At 44.4% G+C, this 18440-nt stretch overlaps 1 protein-coding gene and 1 long non-coding RNA gene across 14 annotated transcripts in view; one reads left to right on the plus strand and one right to left on the minus strand.

Annotated features, from left to right (window-relative positions):
- KMT2C (lysine methyltransferase 2C) overlaps window positions 1-18440 on the minus strand; it is a 346573-nt gene that overhangs the window by 320419 nt on the left and 7714 nt on the right. For 9 of the 13 annotated variants that reach the window (XM_039527507.1, XM_039527506.1, XM_039527503.1 and 6 more), the window contains exon 3: window positions 6418-6582. In XM_039527507.1, the coding sequence (XP_039383441.1) occupies window positions 6418-6581 (164 nt within the window). In that variant the 5' untranslated portion in view covers window position 6582. Of the gene's footprint in view, window positions 1-6417; window positions 6616-6678; window positions 6767-7354; window positions 7492-7569; window positions 7590-18440 lie in introns of those variants that run through there. The other 4 variants (XM_039527498.1, XM_039527499.1, XM_039527497.1 and 1 more) reach the window with 4 other exon arrangements.
- Window positions 6614-18440, plus strand: part of LOC120399326 — a 39522-nt gene continuing 27695 nt past the window's right edge. The window contains exon 1 of the long non-coding RNA XR_005595094.1: window positions 6614-6737. This is a non-coding gene — a long non-coding RNA (uncharacterized LOC120399326). The remainder of the gene's footprint in view (window positions 6738-18440) is intronic.

The following is an 18440-nucleotide window of genomic DNA, read 5'->3' on the forward strand; positions in this document are numbered from 1 at the left end:
GAGCAAGGGGTAATGAGGAAAAGAGGGTTGGGTCTGAGGTGAGGGATGGGGGTATTATGGGGAGGGGGATAAATGGGAATAGGTGGCAGGAGTGGAAAGAGGGATTGGGGGGCTCAGGTAAAATGGAGAGGTAGGGATTGGGGAGAAAGGAGAAAACAAGGGGGAAGGACATGAGCGGTAGCAGAGGAAGTGGGGTGTTATGGGGTGGGAGGCATGTCAGCTCTGAATTCTCCCCTTCCTGGGATCTCAGGAAGCCCTACCTCTGTGTGGGGGTCTGGGCCCCTCTCCCTGCCCACTGTATGTTCTGGGGGACTCTGCTCTTGGGGTGTGTCTTAGCCTCTCTCCCTGCCTCTCCATGTGGGCTGAGATCTAGGGTGGGGGAATGAAGGTAAAGTAAATTTATACATCTGAAATCCAGAAAACGAATAGATGGGATCTGGGGTGGAGGGGCTGGCCAGAGTGTATGGGGGAGGGACCCAGTTTGGAGGAGGGGTAGACTGGGTGGACCTGGGGCATGGCTAGGGAAGCCTGGCTGAAGCAGGGGTTTGAGTCCCAGCAAAAGGTGGGTAGGAGTGAGGACCTGCTCAGCTTTCAGGTTGGACTACATAACGAAAGTAACACCTGGCCCTTCAGTAAGCTGATGCCTGTGATATGCTACTCAGTAGCACAGGGCAGGAGACAAGAGGAGCAACTTCTTACATATCAATAGTTTCTACAATGCCAACTAATGGTTTAGTGGGATGGGGAGGGGAGGGAAGAGGGAGCTGGAAATGCAGGGGTAGAATACATGTTGCAAGGAATGGTGGGGCAGGGTGTGGGGAAGGAGAGAGAGACACACCAGTTTTCTCTCACCCACTTAAAGTTATGTAACAACCATGTCATAAATCTGTCACAGTTTTGGGACATAGAAATCTCATCCTTGGTCTCTCATCAGCCCTGTTACCAAATGCACACTGCAAACATTTCAAAGCAGGGCCATTATCCCCATTCCACTACAACAAAATGTAGAGGAAGGGGGAGAAGTACTGAGTAATCACACAGCAACTGTGTTGCCTAGTAGAAAGACCACTGGACTTGGATTCCTAGCTCTGTCACTGGCCAGCTAGGTGACCTTGGGTAAGTCACTTCATCTTTCTGTGCCTCCATTTTCAATCTGTAAAGTGGGGATAATGATGTAAAGTTTTCTGAGATCTACTCATGACAAGCACTATATAAAAGCTAGGTCTTTAGATTATTACCTAGCCACTGTAGCTTATCAACTGCAAACCCAGGTGATTTAAATGACCACTAACTCCTATCAACATTTCTCTTCCTGTTTAAAAAAAGAATGAAGTTTTTTTTGTCATTTAACTTCATTAACACAGAGAAGGTTGTCCAGTTATAGCTTGTGCCCTTCCAGAACATCAAGTTCAGCAAAACTCAAACATCTGAAAACCAGGAAATACAGAGGTAAGGTAAACAAACGCCCACACAAACTTAACTCACCCTCTTTGAGCAATGCTCCAATATGCCCATACTCACACTCTGCCTTTTCGCTGTAATGAACAAGCATTACCTGCACTTCCCCTACACTCAAACACTGAGCCTACTCACCTGACAGAATACCACACTTATGAAATTAAACACACAGGATACCACTTAAACCTATACTTTCTCATATCCATCATTAAATCTGCAGATTGCTCTCATGTCCCACCTCACTACTGACACTAGCCATGGCAAGAAGACCCAGTGCCCTGCTAACAATTATAATCGACACAATTCCATATTGAAATGATGCAGATTGGCTCCTCAAGGTGCACATACATCTCCTTCCTTCAATCACACACATGGGGGGACTTAGATCCAGATCTCTCATATCATGAATGCAACTCTTCCATGCTACACCAATTTATTCCTCCACCATTCAATACAGCTACACCTAACAATGTGAATGCAGCTGGAATGCATGCAGATAATTTCCAGTGGCAACTGCCAACATTAGGGGGGCAGAGTCAAGGTTGAATGGACATTTATCTTAATTCTGTATTCCCTGATTTCCAGAAGTTTGTGTTTCACTGAACTTGATGTTCTGGAAGGGTACAAGCGGTCACCAGGCAACCTTAACAGTTCATTAATGAAGTTTTTTGCCACTTACACAGATAATAATAAATAACTATTCACCTAAGATATAGTCCCCAGGAAATATTATTCACATAACTATATATTCAATTCTGCCACATCCTCAGATGACATCATCAGAAAAGCTGTTCTGATATATTTCTCTACAGACAGAAACTCTCAAGGTACTGAAAACTGATGAGTCCCTCCTTCATAGTGTATACCAATTCCTTCTTCATCACCTACAAGCAACTTCCCATGTTTCTCATGCAGAACATGGCACAACGCCTAGGTGCACTATGAGGATTTTTAGTCTTTTTTACGACACATCAGGTAGTGCTGCTGCCAGAGGCAGGATGCCAGTTTAGATAGAACTACATAAATCTCTACTAATATGGCAATTTCTGTGCTCCCATAAAAATAAATAAAGGGCCTACATTTGTGAAGAGTTGAGGGTTCTGGGCATCTCACGGGGGCAAACCTTATACAGGAAAATGAAAAAAACTGTCTTAACTCAATCATCCATTTGAAACCATGTCAACAAGGAGGTGAAATAATACTAATTGAGTATTTTTCAAATATTGTTCTTTAAAGGCAGCACCTTTAACTCATAAATCCTTTTACTTTGGCTATGCTCTTTTAATGTTGTGCTCTTATTTAGATCATTACTTAGACTGAATATCCAATGGAACATTTTCCATAATGGGATAAAGTGGCTGAACAATCTGATTGGCTAACAGTGACTTAGACATGTGATTATGGTACAGAACACGCTCAGACATATGCTCTATTATCTGATTTACAAGAGACATATTAATCCAACTGGAAAGCATGGGAGAGAGGAGGAAGACATAGCTAAGCAATCATACAAAAAATGGAAACTTTATTTTCACTCAATGTTTGCTTTTCATTTGCATAGCTAATTTTAACATTGAAAGATATTAGACTGGTTTAAACATTGAAACAGTATAATTTAAAATAAACTGCTCTTTACAGAAGCACTGGTGATTAAAAATAGTCCAGTCTTCATCTGATCAGTGATACACTGGGGCAAAACGACTACCAACACCAAAATCTTATTTTTAGAAATGTTGATTACTTGTGTTACTATAACACTTTGGGCCACAATCACGAAACCTTTCCATACTCAAACTGAAGTCCTCGTGCAAGGATCAGTTTGCAGCATCAAGTCACATACAGTAATATTAAAATTGTGGAGGAAAACACAACTTGAACTGTCTGTTTACTTTTTGTATTTCACTCACACAATTCATGTGAATTACATAAAGCTAATGAAAAACAGTTTCACTTTTGTCTCTAGCTAGTTTCATTTTCTGGCTCTCATGCACTGGTACACATTTTATATATAAGTATTTATATTTTTGTAAGGTTTAGAAAAAAAATTTAAATAAAAAATAATCTTGATTTCTCCTTAAAATTGACTGTCAGTCTTCCTTTAACACTAGAAATATAATTAAGAAATTACACTGGATTTCACTTTTCACAAAGTATACAGATGATCTTAAACTGGCATGGAAGAAATTAGCTTTTCCACAAATTGTGGTATTTTAAAAATGATTTAATTAAATTAGTTCACTTTTTACTATTCTGTAGCTACACAGACATATAGGCATGAGTAGCCAGCATTCAGAGTTTCACTATAAAACTATTTTTGTAAAAGTAACTCAAGTGCTTCATATGTAACTAGATGTTATATGCACAAATAAAACTGGAAGAAGTATTCAAATACAAGGGTAAAGCAGATGAATCAGTACTGAATGCAAGGACTGAAGTCTTTAAATCATGATTTGAGAACATAAGAATGGCCATACTGAGTCAGACCAAAGGTCCATCTAGCCCAATAGCCTGTCTTCCAACAGTGGCCAATGCCAGGTGTCCCAGAAGGAATGAACAGAACAGGTAATCATCAAGTGATCCATTCCCTTGATGACTTCAGTACCTCTGGCAAAGGTTACGGGTCTGTGACAGGAGTCAGTGGGTGGGTGGGTGAGGTTCTGTGGCCTGCAACGTGAAGGAGGTCAGACTAGATTATCATGATGGTCCCTTCTGGTCTACAACTGAGCTGCACACAAACAGCAATAGCAAGAACAACAAGGAGTCCGGTGGAAGCTTATGCCCAAATAAATCTGTTAGTCTTTAAGGTGCCACCGGACTCCTTGATGTTTTTGTGGATACAGACTAACACGGCTAACCCCTGATAGTTAACAATAGCAAGGACTGCTAACCACTTTTAACTTCCACCGTGGGAAAAATCTGTGTTATTTTAACAAAACACAAAGATTTAAGAGGTATGGGGTCATGAATTAAATGCTACTAGAAGACATAGCCACACTAAAACCAGACAGTCAATGTTAGAAAGCCTCTAAAGTAAACAAACAACAGAAAACAAAACCCCAAAAACGAATCCCACTTTTATCTAAAAAAATGTATTTACTTATTACAAATAACATAGAAGATTGATACAACTGAATGATCACACAAAAATATTTTCCTCTATGCCTTCAGTTTATTTTATGCACTTAACAGCATTTTGTATATAGTCAGTTTCACAGTTTCCCGTATACAGTTAGTTTCCACTCTTGTTTGTGTAAGGTCTTTCATTATAAAGCTACAAAAACTGACTGGGAGATTCAGGGGAAGATTTAGTAAACTAGTTTTAACAAAACATTTTTGTTTTAAATTGACTAGATGTCAAGTTGACCGTGACCCTTAAAAAATAAAACACTAAAACTTTAAGCCTGCAACATGGTCCACAGCCTATAGTTCATTACATTTAGAACATAAACATAATTAAAAATAGTAGCAAACAGGTTTATTCTACTTTTATCCTAGAGGGGCTCTCATTAACAACCAAAACTGAGTGTGGTTGGTCCATAAGTAGCACTCTCTGTGACAATGGGAATGAGGCCTTTTGGACTCCTGCTTCACAACAGAGACAGAAATTGGTCCAGACAAAGATATTACTTCACCCACCTTGTCTCTCTAATACACCTCACACAAATTAGTATTATGAAAAATATAAGTAAAACATGCCATATTTATTTGCTATAGTTCATGTGATGCTCCTAACTGGTGAATCAGTTTTAGTGCACTATGCATGTAATATATGTGTAATTGTAAAAACTGTTGTATGTCCATTAACACATTAATTTGTGTGTGCTAACAACATTCAACGTCTGAACCACATTCTCATTAGTTATTAAAGGTAAATATTTTGTAATATTCCATTAAACTGTGTTATGTACAGCACACTGTCCTCATGAAAATGAGCACAAAGTTATGAGGTCCTCATTGACTCATACACTGTCAGAGTATCTGTTAGTGCACACAGAACATGGACATTAGGTGCATTCCTGACCCGCACACAAACGCGCCACAAAAGGGACTTTCCATTTAAAACCAAACATAGTCCACAGTCCACCTGCACCACATATGGACGCAGCAGATCACTCCAACGCGCTCCCTAGGTTTGGCTGAGATCCGCGGTTGATAGTTGACGCAGCTGCAAGGGGCAGCCTGCCTTAGTTTGCTAAAAGTGTACGGTGCACATTCAGTTCCGCCTGAAGCGTGAGAAGAGCAGGGACCAGAGAAGGAAGCAAACCGGCAACGCAAAACACCACAATCTTCCCAACCACCCTCCTGTCCTGTTGTGCCTGCTACCTTACACCCTCCCCTAGCCGGGCCACCAGCCCGCGTCTGAGGCTATTTGACAGCTCCAGGGAGAAAGCAGCTTCCACTTTCAAACACACTCCGGGTCTGGTTTGGCTGCAGGAAATTGCTGTCTAAACTTCTGCGTGTGTGTCTGCGTAGAGAGAGATGTTTTTAGGGTCACCCAGTTAGGGCGAGATCAATCTTTCCTTTAAAATCAAGCTCCAAAGGAACAGCCAGAAGACACCGAGGGACAAGCTGAAACAGGGGGCAAGCGAGGGCCCTGGAGGAGGAGAGAGACCCAAGAAGGGCAGAGGGAAGGTGCAAAAGAAAGGGAAAGAGGAGAGGGGTCCAGGGGCACGGCTGGGGAAAGGGGGAGCGAAAGGAGGGAAGAGGAAAGGAAGGGAGAAGTGAAAAGGAAGGAGAGAAGAAGGAGGCCAAAGGTGAAGAAGGAGAGAGCAGTGGGGGAGGAGGGGAGAGTGCAACGGGCAGAGGAGGAGAAGAAAGAAGAGGTGAGAAGAGAAGGGCCCCTCCCAAAATGGCATTGGGCAGAGGGGAGGGGGCGCTGAGGAGCGAGCCTCTGCTGACAGCTCTCCCAGCGCCGCCGGCCCCCTGCCCCGCTGCCTCTCCCACACGCTCCGAACTTACTTCTTTCTGGCTCTCTGGAAAGGGGAAGCGCCATCTTTGCGAGGCCGGCCCCTAGGTCTTTTGTCTGTGGCTGCTGCTGGGGGGGGAGCTCCGGGCTCGGGGGGCTGCTGGGGCAGCGGCGGCTCCGCCACCCCCCCGACTAGACTCTTGTCCTCCGTTGACATCCTAGTCAGCAGGACGAGAGAGACACATGGATGAGGAGGAGGGTGGCGATGAGGATCCCGATGCTCCTCCTGCTCCCGATGCGCCTCTCCGCCTCACCTCCGCCTCCTCCACCTCCGCCTCGCATCGCTGGCCTCAGCCGCCGCCGACCAGCGCAGGTAGCAGGGGGAGCGGCATCGGGAGGGCCGGGGGGACGGAGGGGGGAAGGGGCTCACGCACAATAACCGCCCCGCGGAGCGGGCTCGCCAGGGGGCGGCGGGGGAGACACACGGGCACTCCCGCGGCGGGGCGCCCCGCTCAGAGGGCCCGGGAACAAGCGGCTGCTCCGGCTCCTGCGCTGCCCGGCTGCGGCGGCGGCCGCCGCTTCATTGTACGCGGCGCCCTCCCCCTGGCGGCGCCCCCGGGGCGGAGGAGGGGCGGGCGGCAGGGGCCGCGGCAGAGAGGAAGTTTTGACAGCTCCAGCTGTTGTGTGTGCCGGGGGCAGAGTCCGGCCGGGCCCCGCTCCCTTCCCTTCCCGGCCGGGCCGGGAGCAGGAAGTTTACTTGGGGAAAGGAGGACGGAGGGGAAGCCCGGGGCCTGCGGCTGGCGAGGGATCCCGGTGCGGCGGCGGCGGCGGCTGCCCTGGTGTGTAACCCCCGTCAGTGCGACACATAGACACAGAGCCACTCAGCCTCCTCCCCCCCGCGGGCCCCACACTGCGCCTGCCCGGCCCGCCCGTCCGCCCAGCGACCGTCCCACAGCACAGACACCCCTGCGACGCGCCGCCGACGCTGACCTCACGGGCTCGCTGCCTCTGCCGGGCTGGCGGCGGCTGCGGGGAAAGTGCGGAGCCCAGGAGTTGGGACGGGGCTCCGAGCACGGAGCGGCGGCGCGGAGCGTGTGACACCCCGTGCGCTCATCCCCGCCGAGGCTGCGGGCGGCTCCCAGGGAGCCGCACCTGGGGGGGGGTCGGCGCTGTGTACAAACAGACAGGGCTAAGCAAACACGTACCTGGATCCGGACACGGGGGTGGGGGGCACATTCTGCTCTCGTTTGCACCCCTGTAAACCAGATTAAATCAACTGGAGTTAATCCACATCTACACCCGAGGAGTGGAGAGCAGAATGTAGCCCGCGGTGCGCGGAGCTGTCATTTCTCCCGACAGACTGCGTGTGTGAAGTTTGATACACACATGTGCTCCCTATACATCGGTAGGGGAAATCCAGACACATCAGAGAGACGCACGCAGAGTGTCTGTTTTAATACAAAACCCCAATGGCGATTGCTCCTAGTGCAGCCTGTGCACCGTGTGGCCCCGGGCACGTATGTGGCCGCTCTTCCCCATGGAGTTAGGCTGTGTGCTCGCAGTGCACGGCCCTTCGTGTTCGGGGCACCGTGGGCCAAAGCGTCTCGTTAGCATGTTCTCAGGAGCGCCTGGGAGCTTAGCTGGTATCACAGGCGCGAGCAGGGTTTGGCCCTCTGAGACTGAGACAAAATCTGGGCAGCGTGGAAGGTTTCCAGCAACTCTGGCTGGAACAGCTGCGGCTGCTTCAGGGAGGCGGAGGGGGATTGTGTTTGCGCTAGTCTCACTCCTTGCTCCCCCCGGGGCAGGGCCTAGCTGGCGGCCTGCCCGCCCGGATTCACTGGGGCTCAGGGCGGGGGTTAAGAATAAAAGACTCGTTACTACACGGGATTTAATGCGTCCCGCAGCCCGCTAGAATCTGGCTCCAAGGAGCTACGCGGCTTGATGCCCTAACGTCCGGGAACAGGGCGAGGAAGTCGCCCTGGGGCGATGCCGTATGGGCGTTGGGGCTTGTACCTGAGCAGGACGGGCCGGCTAGCTGCCTTATTTACCCCAGCGGCGGAGCGCACATCTGGACTTTCATCCCGGATCCGCCCCAAACGCGCAGCCCGGCTCGGGGAAGGAGCTGAGCTAGGGAGACTGGGAGGAGACCAGAGGCGCCTGCTCTGCTCTTGCCTCTGAGACTCCCCACACCTCCCTCCCTGGAGAGTCAGTTTTGCAGTGTTTAAATCTGCTCCTCTTTGCCAGGAAGAGCTTTGCTGAATGTGTTTCTGTTCTAGACATATTGACTGTCTCCCTCACTCAGTCTGACACAGCCCTCTCCCCTGTGCGCTGCTCCTCAGCAGTGCTTGCCAGAGTATTTCAGGACCCCAACCCTTCAGCTGTCCACTTGAGGGACGGTCAGTCCCTCTCCTTTCACAATCACATTTACCTTCCTCCCACTCCAGCCTGGTGCTGTTTCACCTGTGTGAAAATCAATTATTCACATCACAAATGCTGAATCATGAAACTGATGTTATGTATGGTAAAGAAAATCCTAGGGTGTTTGAGTCATTCATATATACATAGGTGACTCAGACATTTTGTGTGTACTCATTTAAAAACTTTGCTGAGGAGCCCAGAAATTTTGGTGCTCAAGGCCGCATAAGACCCCAAATAAATAATGTCAAATAAAACGTGTAAAGTCCTTCTTTATGTTGTGTTCCTTTTTTAGGTCTTTGCCTTACTTTTGGGCCCCAGTTGATTGAGAAGAATGGTCTTAATTATTACACTAGTGTATAGGCACAACGGGGGTATAGATAGCATTTTGAAATGTGTACATGCACTGGCAGATGTGTTGTCTTTACCCATGACATCCTGAGTTAGTCTGCCATTACACACAACCTGACCACTAACAAAGTGGGAGCAGATAAAGCTAGATCTGTCACCAGTGTCTGTGTAAAAGACCAGATGAAGAACAAAATGAAAAACCTCCTCTTCTTCCCCCTTCCCTAAAAAATTCCTGCTAGCCACCTTCAGAAATATTGCAAAAATAAAATATGAACTGTGTTTTTTACATCAAGATGGGTATCTCAATGTAAAATGCTAGTGGAGACAAGGCACACAGGCTACCTCAGTGAAGCTAGTTGAGGTCATCACTATGATCCACAAGTAGGGTTTACCTCAACTATCTACACCAGGGGTAGGCAACCTGTGGCACGGCACGTGAGCTGATTTTCAATGGCACTCACACTGCCTGGGTCCTGGCCACCAGGCCGGGGGGCTCTGCATTTTAATTTAATTTTAAATGAAGCTTCTTAAACGTTTTATAAACCTTATTTACTTTACATATAACAATAGTTTAGTTATATATTATAGACTTATAGAAAGAGACCTTCTAAAAACGTTAAAATGTATTATTGGCACGTGAAAACTTAAATTAGAGTGAATAAATGAAAACTCGGCACACCGCTTCTGAAAGGTTGCCGACCCCTGATCTACACTGAAGTAAAACTCCTATTATTATAGTTTTTTGTTTGTGTTATGATAGCACTTAAGGGCCCCAGTCATAGACCAGAACTTCATTGTGCAAGGCGCTATACAAACACTGAACAAAAAGATGGTCCTCCCTCCAACGGGCTTACCATCCAAGTATCTTGTCTCCACTACGATTTTACATCATGGCCAGGTCTACACTATAGACTTTTGTCAGGATAGCTGTGTTTGTCAGGGATGTGATGGGCATGATTTATGATTGACATAGTTGTGCCAGCAAAAGCCCCTAGTGTAGACCTAGCTATACCAGCAAAACTGGACTTTTGCCAGTAAAATTTATTTCATTTTGAGGGACTGGAACATATATACAGGCAAAAATGCAGTTTTGCTAGTATAAACTGCATAGTGCTTTGCCGGCATAGTGTACTGGTATAGCTATATTGGTAAAACGTTCAAGTGTGGACATGTCCCAAGCTAGCTATCTTGAGTTAGCTATCTTGACAGTGAATACATAGCCTTAGCTAAGGCAGCACTCTGCATTTTAATGGGTGTTAAGAAGGCTTTTAATTAATATTAAACTAACTCAGTTGAAGTGATACAATTGAAAATACATTTTTTTGCCCATCAAGGCAAAACTCCTTTGAAAATGCCAGCTGAAGTTATAAACTCCTAACCCCCCTCAAAATAAGTGTTTTCAGTGCCTGCACAATTGGTTTCAACCTATAATGGAGACCCTATGCAAGACTATTTAAACAAGGCACATTTACAATTTTTAACTTAAACAAATCTAAAATTGTCTCGATGTGCTTAATGACAAACTAGGAGTAAAATTCTAATGCACACAGACCTGCCAAAACAGGAGTGAGAGGAAGATCAGATCTTGTTATGGAAACCATTAAAGGAACATGAGGACTGGTATGTAAATAATGTATCATTATAGCATTAAAAACAGTATTGTGCAACAAAAATAATGAATAAGATGACTCAAAGAGCTGGTAATAGGACACAGATACTTTCTCCTTCATATCACTACTTCAGATCCATCTAATGATTGTTCACTAACCTATATAAAATGAGTTAGAGATTTAATTTTGGGTTCTTTGGGGCATGTATCTGTGTGATGCTCAGAAAAGAACACCAAGCAGTCACAATGGCCTTGTCTACACTAGGATTTAAGGCAGGATAACTAACATTTTTTAAAAGTCTCCTGTAGACAAAACACTGTGCCTTTAACAGGTTCTAAACTGATCAAATGAAAGCCCAGTGGAACATAGGCCAGCTAACACAATGCCAAACATCTTAGCGTCCATCTTAATTAATGCTAAGAGTGTTTATCATTCATGTTAAGCTAACTCAAGGCTTCTTCTATGAGCATAGGTAGTCCATCTCCACAAGAGCTGGTAGCTCTGTAGATGGGACAAGCGTTTCCATCAACATAGTGCAGTCTACACCTGGGGTTAAGTCAGTTTAACTGCATGGCTCAGGGGTATGGATTTTTCACACCCCAGAGCAACACAATTATACCAACCTAATTTCCTAGTGTAGACATGACCCATGACACAGAGGACCCTACTATACTCCCCCAAACTTTTCATTTAATCAGTTTGGCACATTTTAAAGGCAGAGTACTTTGTCTTCAATAGACTTTTAAAATGTGTTTAACATGTCTTTACACCTTAGTCTAGACAAGGCTTTAGGAATTTTAGGTTTTGTCCATATAGGAAAGTTTTTGGTATAAACTAAAGTGTGAATTTAAACCAATAGTTATACAAGTATAACCCCCATGTTAAAGAGTGTCTTTTTGTTTGTTTGTTTGTTTGTTTAGCTTTTATGTTGCTTGAGAAGGGGTTTAAGATAACTAAAAAAGCCACCAGAATCAATGTGTCTGCATGGCCAGGGTATGGGGGAGGAGAGGAGGGAAGAGCTATAGTGTATGACTATACACGTATAACTATATCAATACAACAGGTAACATTTTCCTGTGTAGACAAGGCCTTAGACAACATTGTCTTTCAGGGTTGTGAGTTTTGTGTGTGTTACCTCCATTAAAAAACATTAAAAATATTAACAGCACAAATTGCTTACATTTAAGTTTTCCTATTTTAACTACTAATTGATTTTCTATATTAAAATGCAGTAAAAAATGTTATTCCTGCCAAATCATGGCCCTGACCCTATAAATGCTTAATTAGGCATGTAACTTTACATATGTGAATAGTCCCTTGAAAGACTAAAATTGCAGAAACAACTCAACCCCCAAAATTTCTTAAAACTAGCAATTTATATAATCTCTTCTTCTAAAGAAAACATTGACAGAACTTAATGTATGTCATAAATATTAACGTTTATTCTGACCTTCATTCTGTTGTGGAGAAGGATGAGGGGAAAGGCACAACTGCACAAATTAAGGATAGAGTTATTCTTTTTGATTTTCCTAACTTCTGAAAATGTGTCCCCTGGTCATAGTTTTATTAAGACATAGTTTTTGCCCTTAATTTTCTGGACTTTAGTTTTAAAGAATTTGTGGGGGTGGGGAATAGCGGGGAGAGAGAGAAAAAGAGAGAGAGAGGGGAACTTGGAAAAGGTTCAGAAAATGGCAACAAAAATTATTAGGGGTATGGCACGGCTGCCATATGAGGAGAGATTAATAAGACTGGGACTTTTCAGCTTGGAAAAGAGGTGACTAAGGGGGATATGATAGAGGTCTATAAAATCATGACTGGTGTGGAGAAAGTAAATAAGGAAGTGTTATTTACTCCTCCTCATAACACAAGAGGCCACCAAATGAAATTAAGGTTTAAAACAAACAAAAAGAAGTATATTTTCACACAATGCACAGTCAATCTGTGGAACTCCTTGCCAGATGATGTTGTGAAGGCCAAGACTATAACAGGGTTCTAAAAATAACTAGATAAATTCATGGAGAATAAGTCCATCAATAGCTATTAGCCAGGATGGGCAGGGATGGTGTCCCTAGCCTCTGTTTGCCAGAAGCTAGGAATGGGCAACAGGATGGATCACTTGATGATTCCCTGTTCTGTTCATTTCCTCTGGGGCACCTGGCATTGGCCACTGTCGGAAGACAGGATATTGGGCTGGATGGACCTTTGGTCTGACCCAGTATGGCCATTCTTATGTTCAGCTGAGCGGCTGTGGGAATTGTATTGTAGTAGGAAGGGCTGGGGTCCTGGCATAGGAATGGAAGACACTGAAGGAGCCTAACTGTGATAGAAGATACTGAGGTATGGTGGGAACGAGGCCTACACTATGGTGATATGGGCTATGTTTTGGGACTGTTATAAACTATTCACACAATGTTTTTGCAATAAATTGGTCCTAAGGAGGGATATTCTTTAAGAGTCTGAAGTGGAGTCCTTTGGCTTAGCCAAGAGGGAAACTGAGGCAAGGGGCCACTTGCAGGGCTGCCATGAAGGAGAAGGATGTCAAATGTTTACAAGCAGGATTTTGTCCTCATTCAGCAAGTACACTTATGGGTCCATGACCCCTGTTTTTAGGGTCCAGCCAGAAGGTAGCTTTTTATTTGTTAACTTTAATGACTCAAATATGTTTCAGAACAATTTTCTCCATATAGATTATAGAAGCACTGGTAGTGCCTTCTTAGTTAAAACTATGTTGAGATATGCAATGTTACATATAATCTTCTGTCTGAGATCTATCTTATATTTCAGCCTCAAGCAAATATTTTCTCCAAGTCACAGACCCTTGAAGAAAACATGATTTTTAATGAAAGTCCTGACAGAACCTTAATTACAATGGAGCAAACATTACCATTACAATCTAATTTTCATCCTTAAGCCATGAAAAGCTTCCCAAGGGGGTGGCTTTGCTTTTGTTTACCAGTGACCAGTTTTATAGAAAACTGAAATTGTGGCTCTTCAGATTTTGGTGGGTGGTTTTTAATCCTGTGTTGCCGTGGGGGAGATTTCAGAGGAGTTGTTAATGTTTACTGAATTTAGGAACAACCGGGGAAAGAAGAGATGGAAACGAGGGAGGGAAGGGAACCAAGGAGGAAAGGGTGGAGAGAGAGAGAGGGAGCTCTGTAGAGGGTACAGAGAGGAAATCTGGAGTAGTAGGGACTGCCAGCCTTGCAGCTCAGCGAGAGGTACCAGGAAGGGGGAGCTGAGCTAACTACCAACCTGTCAAATCCACTTTAGGCAAACTAGGTCAAGCTTCTTTCCCAGCCAGGGGTTCCCCTCCCCCTCGTGGCACTGGGCAGGCAAAGGCTTGGTCTAATATTTAGACAGGATTTGTCGTGTGTAAATGTCTCTCCTCTAGCCTGGCAATCTAAACACAGAATGATTCCCAGAAAAGGAGCCTCCAGGCAGGCTTTCCCACTCCTGTACGTTTTCCTTCGGTAGTTTTCACTCCCTGGCCAGTTCCTCCTGCCGCGTGGGAGGGAGGAGAGGGTTTGAACTGGTAGGGGGGAGAAAAACGGGGCCAGACTGGATCTGTAGCTTTCCAACTCTTCTCACCCACCCAGCCACCCTGCTGATCTGATCAGTTTGTTACTTTCGAATCAATGACAACTGGGTGGGGAGCTTTGGTCTGTTACAGGCAGGGGGAAGGGTGAATAGGGCGTGGGGAGAGACCGTGGCAGCGCAGATCTCTGTATTCTCCCCACACACACACACTTTCTAGTGGCTAAACTAGATCTTATCTAGCTGGATGCGTGTTTGTGAAAAGTGTTTGGGTTGTGTCTGTGGGGGTCATTTACTAATATCGATTCTAGCAGGTTTGTGCGGCTCTCTCATTTGCAATCTGTGATCTGCGCCCCCCCCCCCCCCCCAGCCAAATGCGATCAGTGTCTCCACTCCCTTGTACATTTTTTTTCGCGTTGGTTTTGTTTTGTTTGCTCTAGTTTCCATGAGGTGTCCCTTTATTTGCAGAAGCTGAAATATGACAGAGGCACTATTTCGTGTGGAAGGATCAAGACTGGGTGGTACGAGGGCTGCAATACACTCTGTAGTAGGAGCTGAGATGGGTTTTTGCTGTGTTACACTGGAAACCCTCATGAGCCTTCTTGTCTCTAATCTTTTTTGCCCCGTCTTTTTGCGGGGCTCTTTTTAAAGATAAAGCAGTTTATGGGCTATCACATCATGTAAACGTTCACTATCAAGTGATGATCTGCAAGCAACACTTTAGGTTTGCTAAACCAAGGAAACAACAAAAACAAAATGCATATGTGACCACTGACCATGTTGACAGTGTTTGACAGCTGTAGTCAGTAAGTACAATAAATACCTTCACTTGGTATTATCTGACTACTTTAAGGGAGACCAATACATTTCCACTAGAGCCAGCAAAATGTGCATTATCTAAAACTTACATTTCAATCTATACCCTCTGCACAATACACTTGTTCAACTATTACCACCATAAAACTTTCACCCCATCTGTTTTTAATAGCACAGACTTGCTATTTGTGCCAATATGTCCATAACAAACAATGTTTCAGTTCCTCAAGAACTTCAGAAATCCTTCCTCTGGAAACAATACAATTAAAGTAACTACTTATTAGAATGACATTATGATGCCCAAATAGATGATTGCTTTTTCAAAATACATGGATATCATGGTTTATCAGTTCTACTCCCGCCTAACAATAATTTAGTTATTAAAACATCCTTGCAATATTTTCAATCTTTCAAATCATTTTGGATGTGAAAGTAAAATTTAATTAGCTTTTCATTTCCATTAATCATCATGGAAAATGGAGTGTCAGTAGATTTTTGTGTTTGTCCTGATAAATTTACATATCAAATTTGCAAGGCACCTTTAAAACCATAATCATTTTCTACCAGAAACATGGTAGTATAATCAGCAAAGAGTTCTGTGGCACCTTATAGACTAACAGACGTATTGGAGCATGAGCTTTTGTGGGTGAATACCCACTTCATCAGATGCATCCAATACGTCTGTTAGTCTATAAGGTACCAGAGGACTCTTTGCTGCTTTTACAGATCCAGACTAACACAGGTACCCCTCTGATACATGATAGTATAATGTATGACAAGGAGATGCTTGTGGCTTATTGCATCTTATCTCCCCATCCCCAGGGCCGGATTTATACCTTTCATGCCCCTAGGCATAGCATCTTCAGAACCCCCCCCCACACACACCCCCCGTGCTTACAGATGACCTTCATGTTTTCTGTAAAAAATAAAACTTTTAGGTGCCCCTAGAATAGGGATGTAAGAGGGTACCGGTTAACCAAATGGCCCCACGTTGGGCTGGTGGGAGGGACCCCAGTCCCGGCTGGAGCTGTCCCCAAGCCCCAGCTGTGCCGGCCAGCAGGTACCCAGCCCCGGCCGCACCGCTGGCCAGTGGGAGCCCAGCCCCGGCCATGCCAAGACAGACCCCAGCCCCAGTCGGATCGTGCCAGGCTCCCCCAGCTATCTCAGTTAACAGTTAACCGATTAAACAAAATAATTTTAATCATTTAACTGAATAACTTTTTAAACCAATGTTTACATCCCTACCCTAGAATGCCTGTGCCACTAGGTATGTGCCTACTGTGCCTAATTGGAAATCTGGTCCTCTCCATCTCCTCTCAAATTGGTCAAAGCAGCAAACCTAGATGATCAAAAGAGTTAGGATAACCAATCTACCTCTACTTAATTGATCTGAGAGGCCTGAATACCCACTTCATCAGATGCATCCAATACATCTGTTAGTCTATAAGGTGCCACAGGACTCTTTGCTGCTTTTACAGATCCAGACTAACACAGGTACCCCTCTGATACATGATAGTATAATGTATGACAAGGAGATGCTTGTCATACATTATGTGAGGGAAATAAGACGCAAGGATTTGTATTCTCCCTAGAACACTCTCAGAATTAGGCTACTGTAAAGATACTATCACCTGCTTCCATTATGGAACTTCTGTAGTTCTTACATACCGCCTAAAACCATACACTTAATATATTGTTCTGTTTGTTTAAAGAAAAGAAACTATAGCTATGTTATTGATATCTTAGGCTCTTATACTGTGTTAATCACCCTGGTATCTTACAGCTCTATAAAAATATAGATATGTGGAACGTCATTAGTATCTTTAAAAATAGTGTCAGATAAAAATTTATAAATGTTCTCAACCGAACAAATCTAAAACGGAGTTTATGCAGTAATGGCCCAGAAACAGCCTGAGTAAATGGGCAGTGTGCAGAAGAGGGGGGAATCAGAATTGTTCCCCAACAGATGCTGCTACTCCCCCACAAACATGTGTGGGAGTTTGATATGGTCACTTCTTTGGCTCTCCCCTAACCTGTTTCTCCCCAAGCTCCTGCACAATGAGGCAGAAGGAGTATCTGCAAACCACATCCTGTCCCTCTCTGCTTTGCAAAATAGCACCTGTTAAAGGCCTTCCACATCCATGGGTGTGTGTAGGATTTGCCCTTAAGAGCATAAGAAAAGGATTAAAATAAAAACATAACAAAGGAAAGGGTTGTACGTCCATTGGAAGGAAAGCCCCGAAGTAGGCATGACTTAATATCACAAGATATTAATCTCACTTTTGTATTTCTTCATGGTTTTTGTTTCCCTCCTAGTTTCAGCTGGCTCTATTCTCCATTTATGCAGTGTCTACACAAATGACTCTCTCTGTATACCTTAATGGTAAATTCTTTTTCATGCTGGAATGGCAAAAGTAATTATATTTATAAATGGAATGACTGTTTTGCCTAAGCACCACATGTATAATTCCCTTCTGTAAGAAGGATTTTTATAATTCCTTCAAAAATGTCTTGGCAAAGACCAACCCTGCCACTTGGTAGTGTGAATCCAACTTTTGGGACAGAACTCAGCACTCTTACTCCTTGAGTCAGTGGGCACTATAAGCATCACTGCAATTATGCTTTCAATTGAGAGAATGGTGGAGATAGTCTGTGTATGGTTATTAAACACCCCCAGCAGCTGGTCTGAGAGAGTGTTGCTTGCCCTCTTGCTCTCTGCATTAACTATTTAATACAGGGCAGTTTGAAATCTGATATATTCTCTGGTGGGGATGGAGATAGTGGGGGGTGGAGGAGGTAGACACTAAATCCTGCTCTTGCTGTGGGATGAACTCAGTGATCAAATAGTCTAAAAGAAAACAGACTGTTCCACAGTGAAAGCTTGAATGGCCTAGAGTCCTACTTAATCCATTCTAATTTCTTTCTCAACCAGTTCTCAGGGGGAAGGCAAGAGCTCCCTCACTTCACCTTACTATGCTTTCAGACCTGGGGCTTCACTGAGAAATGTTGATCCAGCCTGAACTGCCTAACTACCTCCCTTGGTCTATCCCTCTTCCTAAATTCTTTTTTTCTGCTTCTTCCTTCAAACATAGCACTGTCTCCCTTAGTCTCAAAACTCTTTTGATTCGCTCCCTTCTCCAACTACTGTCCATTTCTCTTCCCCTCTTTACCTTCAGACTTCTCCGATTACTCAGTGGCATCAACTTCTGCTCCAAGGCGTGAGAAGGTGGAGAGGATCCTCAGCGGACACAAACTGTTATAACTTTAATGAAATGAATGGCACTATGACAAGTTACACTAGATGAGGATCTTCCCACTTACTCCTTTTCAATCAGACTTCTGCTTTCTAT

Source organism: Mauremys reevesii, linkage group 2 (genome assembly GCF_016161935.1).
Source record: "Mauremys reevesii isolate NIE-2019 linkage group 2, ASM1616193v1, whole genome shotgun sequence".
Lineage (NCBI taxonomy): Eukaryota > Metazoa > Chordata > Testudines > Geoemydidae > Mauremys > Mauremys reevesii.